Source organism: Chaetura pelagica, unplaced genomic scaffold (assembly GCF_000747805.2).
Source record: "Chaetura pelagica isolate M959 unplaced genomic scaffold, ChaPel_1.0 scaffold479, whole genome shotgun sequence".
Classification (NCBI taxonomy): Eukaryota; Metazoa; Chordata; class Aves; order Apodiformes; family Apodidae; genus Chaetura; species Chaetura pelagica.
In genome coordinates, this window is record NW_009954537.1 from 412964 (window position 1) to 421491 (window position 8528).

An 8528-nucleotide genomic window follows, 5' to 3' on the forward strand; every position below is an offset into this window, starting at 1 on the left:
GAGTGTATTTGCAGCAAAAATCTCTTCCTAAGCTGTCTGCCCAGGAGGTGGTGTACGGGCTCTCTATAAGCAGGGCTCTCACTGGGCAGCAGGCTTGGGGAGGCTTTCGGAGGGTCTAGCTGTGCTCTGTAGCCAAGGGTGTTTTGGTCCCATGGATCTGATCCGGCCACATGGGATCTGCAGGCAAGTGTAAGGGTTTTATGTGGCTCTTTATCTTGTGAGGGAGGGGCCTTAATAGCCAAATCCATGTTGGCATTCTCTTTCAGGTCAGTAAATTGCTTGGCAGCCAAGTATTTGTGCTAGGAAGGATGTGATAATTTTTATATTAAAGGAAAATGAGCAAGTGTATAATCTAATTGAACTTTTAGAAATAAAACCAGTTTAGCTGCATTTGAAAGTATTCTGGCTTGAAATCTATGCAGTATTTCGTTTATATAGTATCCACTGAAGACATGCCAGGTATTCACTGGTCTGAGGAACTTAGCAGCTCTCTTCTGCATTTGCAAGGCATTAGGAACAGCGATGTCCTGACCTTATTGAACACTTGGCATTCCCAGAAAAACAGCAATGCTGTAATAATGGCAAGAGTTACATCTAGGAATAAAGCTGGTGCTTCCAAAACAGTGTGGTTTAAGTGGAATTTGGGCACTTAAAGTCCTTGTAGGGTTTTAAAAATCTCTGCCTGTAATGTCCAGTTTCCACACGATTTTTCTTGTTCCTCCTGGTGACCATAATCTTGTTGGCATCACAGTTGTTGGGTGAGAAAGCTGTAGTTGGGTGTAATGCAGACAGGGCTGACTAAGGCATGCTGTGACAGCTGCTTTGGTCTGTTGCATGAGGCCTCTCAGCTCCCTGACTTTCCTTTGGAGAGGCTTCCAAAAAATGAGAATCCATGCAGAAAAGGGATAATTAAGAGTTTCTTTAATAACAATATTTATTCAGGAAGTTAAATCTCAGCCTGCAGATATTGTATTCTTTTTGCAGTCGAGAATGCTCTTCTGTTCCCTTCCCTCTGCAGAGGGTACACAATACAGAAAGCAACCTGGGCTTACTGCTGGCAGACCCTCTCCCCCACAGGCTTCATGCCCTGTTAGCTCTAACCAGCCACTCTCACATGGTTTGTAAGCCATAAGGTCTCAAAAATATGGGACTAGCTTTGTTGCTTGCAGAACATGAGAACACAGTTTCATGACTGAGGATTATAGTCATGCTCAATATCATGCTGTGAACCAGATTTAGGTAACATCTTGGAACTGCAATTAAGAAATGTGGTAACTTGTTTTAGGCATCATCTTTTCAAGTACCTGTGAGAGAAGGAGCAGAGATTGTAGTGTGTTCTTCTCCTCTCTCCTCCTCTGGGGAAGCAGGATTACTGTTTTCCCCTTCTATCAAGCAGAAGAAAAGCAAGTACTAATGCAGGATTTTGTAACCTTTGCAGACTGCATGCAAATGATTTTCCAGCGTGAAAGAGGAATGGTGTCTGGTCCTGAAGAAGTGCTTGTTGGGATACTGTGACTATTAGTTGACTGTTCTTCCTTTTCTCTCTTTTACTTCTGCAAGTTTGTCTTGCAAACCTTACTTATTTGGAAATCTTTGCTTTCCCCCTAAGAGGATGGGACTTGGACCTCTCCCAAGGAGACTGCAGTACCACAAATGCTGCCACAAATGATCTTAGCCCATGCTAACACGGAACTGTAACTGAATAGAAGGGGTTGTTACCTTGTCTTTGTATCCCGTTTAAAATGTGTGTACTTCTATAGCTTGGCTTATAAATAATAATAATTTGAGTTTAGGGGAAGGTCTACCTTCCAGAGTGTTGTTATAGTTATGTTACAGTTAATGTTACAGTGTTGCTAGTGCTTTTCTTACTGTAAAGCTCTGTCAAGATACTAAACAATTATTCAGTCCTTTTTCTCAAGTACAGTTCCTCCTGTGTGGCAGGATGTAGGAAAGTAATTCAATATCTGTTTTATTGATGAAGGGTACTTTACTGATTTTCCCAAACGAGAGCTGTAGGTTTGGGATAAGAGCTTGAAATTACAAATTCCAGATTTGTTTTCAGCAGGTTGTGCTACCTCTATTTTCAGCCAGTGGCAATGCTAGAATTAAATACACTTTCATCTGTACTTGGTAGGTCTCCCTGGGATTCTCAGAGGCATTTAATAAGGCCAGTAGCAGGTTGCAGTTCCTTGTGTTCTGCAGCTGGAAAAGGTGAAGATGAGTGGTGGTTGAGCTACCAGAAAATTGTTTGTACAGTTTTATGTCTGCTCTAGATCTGGGCTGTCCTGCAGACAAAGCCCACGCCCCTTCCTTCTGGAGAAACAAACACTCTGAGGCTGCTCTTTCCACAGAATTGGGATTCTTGCAAAATATTGTCAGCCAGTAATGTGGTGGCTCAGTTTAATAAGAAACTATAAAAGGATGTTACTTTGATTTTATTTTCCACTGTGGCTGCAGTTCTTAATTCCCTAAACCATGGGCCCATTTTGAAATGGATCTACCAGATGATTTATCTTATTATGAATACCTACCTTAACCCCTGCATATCTGCAAACTTTGCATTTATTACAGTCTTCCTTTCTGGTTTTTCCCTCTCTTCAGTGAGTGACCTCCAAGAAGAAGGTAAAAATGCTATCAATGCACCAATGAACCCAAGCACCATGGACATCCATCCAGAAGACACACTCTTAGGTAAAGTATTTGACCTACAGACCTCAACTAAGCAATTACTCATGAAGGTGGCCACTGTGACCCCCATATCCCTTGCTTTACTGTTGAATGTAGATTGCTGAGAACCATTGCATGTCATGACTGGAAATTATAAATTCCATTCTGTCCCTTCTAGACTAGTGCCAGCTACATAGATGCACTTTAACTAGGTAGTTTATGGGAAAATTGACTCGTTCAATGAATTGACAGAGAACTTCAGTTATTCTGTGATCACTCTCAGACCAAACAGAAAGTTGAGATTTGCAGAGAATTAGATGGAAAATACTCCTGAATTTATCTGCATAAGGTTTACTTCAGTTCCATTAACCCACTGGCCAAGTGGATCTCAGTCTTTGTTTGTCCTTGTGGGCATCATTCCTTGGTGAGGAAGTGGTATCTTCTCTCTACAGATAGGGAACTGAATTGCAAGAGGAAAGCCTGTAGCAAAAATGTGTTTTCTGGTTCCTATGGAACCCTTAGGCTGCCTTATCTTAATAGACATTTAATCATAGAACAGTTTGGGTTGGAAAGGACCTTAAAGATCATCTAGTTCAAATCCTGCTGCATGGGCAGAGACACCTCCCATTAGACCAGGTTGTTCAAAGCTCCATCTAACCTGGCCTTGAACACTTTCAGGGATGGGGCTTCCATATGGACATATGTATGTACATGTAGTACATACTGCACTGTCGTTAACTAGTGGATCCCATATTTCTCCTTGGTTACTCTTGCCACTTTGCAAGTGACAGTACAGCAAAATATACCCAATACAGAATGAACAGATGAGCATTTAGGCTGCTGAAAATAGTAATTAGATGTGGTTAGGATAGAAGTATGTAAAACAAGGAATGATTTATAAAAGGAAGGTAAATATTAAAATTCCTCTTCTCTCTTTTCCCTGTCTTCCTCAAATCCCTACAAGAGCAACAGCATAGTTTAATAGCAAAAAAGTGTTTAAAACTTGTTGGAATAAACCACTTTTTTCTTTCTTGGCCATGTTTCTCTTAGTCTATGTAATTAGGTGAAGCAACCTGTCAGGTGACAGATAATAAAATAAGAAATTAAAATAAAAAAAGACTTAGTAATTTAGATTTTCTGTTTAGAAGAGCAGTAGGAAATGCAAAGTGCTGTTCTGAGACACGGGCAAAGTGTTCTGTGTATATGTATGGATCAGCTGTGTCTCCAGTGATTTCTTCTGGGTACCACTAAAGGTGTGTGTGACTTCAGAAGATGCAGGACCACTCCTGTAGGCCTGCCATGTAAACACATCATCACTGGTGAACCTTAAGTTCTGTGGTGAATCATATGACATTATGGGTCAAATCTTGTTCAGATTTTCAGTTAGCAGTTTTTTGGGTGTGTTGTGGGTGTCACTTCCTTACAACTAGACTGCCTGATTCATCTCAAGGAGTAATGAGGAAGTAAAGGAACGGGGGAAAAAGCAGCAAAAGAATTCATGTTTTTTCCTAGGTTCGTAGAAATTCGTCAAGGATGTTCAGATAGCAGGGTCTTATTTTTGCCCTTCACTTGAAGGAACAGATCTAACCTAGATCACAGCTACCACTTGGCTACTAAAGGAGCTAAAATGAAGGGTGCAGGGAAAGGTCTGCTACTTGAAAGCAAGCATCAGAATTTAAAATACGAGACTTGCTTGAGCTGCTTCCGAAATACAGATGTCCATATCTATGGTAACATTAAACTTGCACATGATCCACGTGTCTATATGTGTTGTTGCAAAGATAATTCTGCCAAAGGTTGTGCAGTGGTTAGCCTTACTGAGCTCAAGTTGATTCTGCTACCAACATTTCTCTACGAAGTCATCCCTTCTAAGATTAACATTTACGTTCATGCTTCTTGAGGTAGTTGTACTGGCTATTGGAGAGAAATTCTCACATCTCTCCATCCCACAGCAGCAGCAGATAAGAGAAGACAACTATCCCTGAGAAATCTCCTTTATGTTCTTCACCCATGCACAAATACAACTGATGTAAATGGGGGTAATTCTCATCCTCCAGCTTAACCAGAGGTTAAGGAGTTCACGCACTCAGGGCCACATGTGTGACCAAGTTTCAAGGAACCAGAGGGTGAGGCACAAGTCTCAGCAGTTGCACTGAGTGCAGTGCCATAAGCTTGCTGTACTCTTCAAAGTGGTGTAATTTGGGACAGGTGTTTTCAAATGGAAATTAAGTAAAAGCTGAGGAGAGGGAGAAAAGTAGTGACAGCACTTTTGGGCATGTTAATACTAACATGCCCTGCAGGATACAGATGACAGTGATCTTCCTCTAATGCATTGTACAGGGTCTGAGTTCAAGAAGGTCAGTGGAAACAATCTTATTTTAGGGTAGTTAGGGCCGTGCTTCCTTTCTGTGTCCGTAAAAACGCCTAACACTTTGATTGTTGGATATCCCCTTGCTAAGAGGATGATTAGTCACTGTCATTTCTTGATCAGCTGACAGGCCACTTCATGATTAGGAGTTGTTGCAGTATTTCAGCAGTGTGCGTGTGAAGTGGATCTCACTAAAGTTTTCCATTTTACTTGGACAGAGGAGAATGAGGAGCGCACTATGATTGATCCTAACTCAAAAGAAGACCCCAAGTTCAAAGAGCTGATCAAGGTAGGAGATCACTGTTTTGTCCTCCTTCAGTTTAACTAGGGAGCTGGAGTAATTTACAAGCAGATTACCTAGATACATTATACAGAACACATCTTACTGAAGTGTATCTGTGAAAACTGAGATCATCAACAAGGTAAGGTTAAAACCAATGAGAGCAACAAGAAAAAGCTGTCAGAGTGCTCATAGTTGTTATGGAGTAAAAGCCTTACTGTCCATTTATATCTGTGATTATTGCAGCGAGGATCAGTGTGTAGCTTGAATCTACCTGAAGTCACTGCATGTAAACCTGGGTTCCTTCTGTCTATTAAGACAGGGAAGGAGCTTTGGAAAGTGTTAGTGAGATTTCAGGAGGGGAAGGTGCAGGACAGAATAAGCAAGGGCATGGCAGAGGACAATAAGGAGATCTCTGGTTTTATAGGAAGGTTGGAATTGAGATTCTTCTTGCCCTGTATTCTGTTGGGGTTTTTTAAAAAAAAAAGTCCTCATTCTCCCTGTGTGCTACGTCAGGGGCCAACTTGTACTGAACCTGTATTGTCACTGGAGACACCTGCCCAAGGTGCCCAGCTGTGATGGTGTGGGGTGAGTCTCTCTGCCCAGCAATGCTCGTGAGGGAGGATATATGATCTTGAGGGATTAGTGTTTAGGAGAACCTTGTCTATGCAGTAAGTTGTTGAGGTTAAAAGTGAAAGCTTGTGCAGGGAGAGAAGGGCTGGCAATTCTGAACAAACACCATCTCTTTCCAAAACTCATTCGTGCTTGGGTTCTATGTCCTGCCACACTTCCTCTTTTTTATTTTTAACGTTTTCTTTTTAGAAATACGTTTTTTTAGAAACAACAATGCAGCTGCAGCTGGGTGGGTCTGAAAACTTTGCGTAGGGTATAGTGTCTCCAAACAGGGGGTTGAGCTGTGGCACATCCCTTTCAGGAAACCTGGTGCACCTGGCTGCACAGAATGACTCGGCAAACCACTCACTTGGTGTGTGTTTAAAACAAGCCCAGTGGTCTGTTATTAAATGAATAACATTACAAAACCACATCAAACTGAGTTTAGCAAGGAGCTGTGCTCAAGTTTCTTTGTTATTCTAATTAGCCTGGAATACATTGTGGCTTTAAATTAAGTGAATTTGCACATTGTTTGTTAATACCAGATTTGTCAGTTCTCTCAAAAGGTACAATGGTCTTGCAACACTTTTCAAAATGTCCTGTGGTTTCTTTGCTAGTAGATACTAGAATGAATAATTCAGCTGAACCAGAGTCATTGCTGTGAAGGAACCAGATGCACTCTGTGATGCAGGAGACTTGATATTAAGATCAGAATTGCTTTTAAACTGGAAATTTTGCTGTTGAATTTAATATCAGTTGGTGAATCTTTCCTGGATTTCATAGTTCAGCATGGTTGTATTTTCCGACTGGAAAACCTGAAAAACTTCAGGGGGAATGAAAATCAGGGATAAAGCTGTACTTGGGATTGTATCTGAGTGCATAGAGCACTTTGCAAAATCAGGTTCTGATTCACTACAGCATGAAGAAGTGGAACATCTGCTCTGTGAAGAAAGGCTGAGAGAGCTGGGTCTGTTCAGCCCGGAGGAGACAAATGAGGGTTCTCTTGAATGCTTATATATATCTAAAGGGCAGTTGTCAGGAGGATGGGCCCACTCTTTTCTGCAGTGTCCAATGACAGGACAAGGAGCAATGGGCACAAGATGGAGCACAGCAGGTTCAGCCTAAACAGAAGGAAAAACTTCTTTACTGTGAGAATGACAGAGCACTGAACAGGCTGCCCAGAGAGGTTGTGAAGTCTCCTCTGGAGACATTCAAAACCCGCCTGGACACGTTCCTGTGTGATCTACTGTAGGTGATCCTGCTCTGGCAGGGGGGTTGGACTGTGATCTTCAGAGGTCCCTTCCAACCTTGACGACTCTGACACATTTTGACGTTTACACTTGAAAGAAGAGAGAGTAGTGTATTACCAACAGAACTGGAGCAACTGGTGCAGGGAGCAGCATGCAGCTGGAGATTGTTTCCTTGGGATCATCCTCAAAGAAGAGATGTCTCCTGTAGAGTGCCTACTTGAAAATTACATAATTTAGGTAATTGCTAATCATTTGCATACCTCTCAGCAGTTGAGAGTTTTTACAGAGATTCAGCCAGAGAAATATTTAACACTATGTTGGTGTGAATCTGTAAGGCAGCAAGAGGTTTGAATTATGTTGGCAAAACCCATTGCTGCAGAGTTTGGATAATATGAAAAAAATGAGCAAATGTATTCCTTGTTTTCCATTCTTCAGTTGTTAATGACATTTTCCAAGAGCCCAATTGCTGGATGAGAATTAGCCATGCTAAGTGCTATACAGCAGCAGCCAGCAGAAAAGACTGCCTGTCCCACAGAGCTTGAAATTAAATACCTCCACAGACTAGCAAGGACTGATGAGTTGAATAGATGGAGTTTTTTCTACTTCAGATTCTTCTCTGTCTTTTCCCCTCAGAGAGGAATGTGTCAATAGCAGTGATAGAGCTTGGAGGCTTTTGAAATTTGGCAGTGTGACTTTGTTCCGTTGGTGCCAGCCCACATCTCTTTCAATACCACAGTTAGACATGCCCATGGTTTGCCATTACTGATCTGGGGCTTTTCTGGTCTGTCAGTCACATGGACCATAAATGGATCTCAGTGCAAAGAAACAGCAGAGCTATCTCTTGCTTACACTGCTTTAGTATCTTTGTCTCCACAAAATGTTGTTTTAATTTCTGCTAGCCTCATCCCATAGGAATTACATGCATAGTGGATTGATCAGTGCAAGCTCATGGGAGCGTTTGGAATTGATTTTGACAGAGTCGTAAGTCTGGAGAGACAGATTGTATAGCATTGTGGTAACAGGGAGAGACAAACAGAAAGAAAAAACAACATTCCTCAAAGCAAATATACAGTGAACCCCTTCGTTGAAGGCTGTTCAGTTGTGGGTGCTTTAAGTCCTCTTGCACATACAAAAATAATCAGGAACTAGTATTATGGTTCACAGTGTTGTTTTTTATTGTCATTGATGGTATTCTAAAAATAGTTGGCCACAATTTGTCAATATGAAGTCTTCAACTAAGTTCCCTCTGTGGCCAGCAGCTTTTTTTTTCTTCATTTACTCTGTGTCTAGTCAAGCAGAATTTGGTACATAGCTGAACAGACCTGAAGCTGAAAATTCAGATCAGGGAAAG

At 41.5% G+C, this 8528-nt stretch overlaps 1 protein-coding gene across 3 annotated transcripts in view; it reads left to right on the forward strand.

Annotated features, from left to right (window-relative positions):
* Positions 1-8528, forward strand: part of PARVB (parvin, beta) — a 40656-nt gene that overhangs the window by 341 nt on the left and 31787 nt on the right. The window contains exons 1-3 of one of the 3 annotated variants that reach the window (XM_010004772.1): positions 1315-1327; positions 2602-2691; positions 5254-5324. In XM_010004772.1, coding sequence (XP_010003074.1) covers positions 2646-2691; positions 5254-5324 — 117 coding nt within the window. In that variant the 5' untranslated portion in view covers positions 1315-1327; positions 2602-2645. Of the gene's footprint in view, positions 1-1314; positions 1328-2601; positions 2692-5253; positions 5325-8528 lie in introns of those variants that run through there. The other 2 variants (XM_010004770.1, XM_010004771.1) reach the window with 2 other exon arrangements.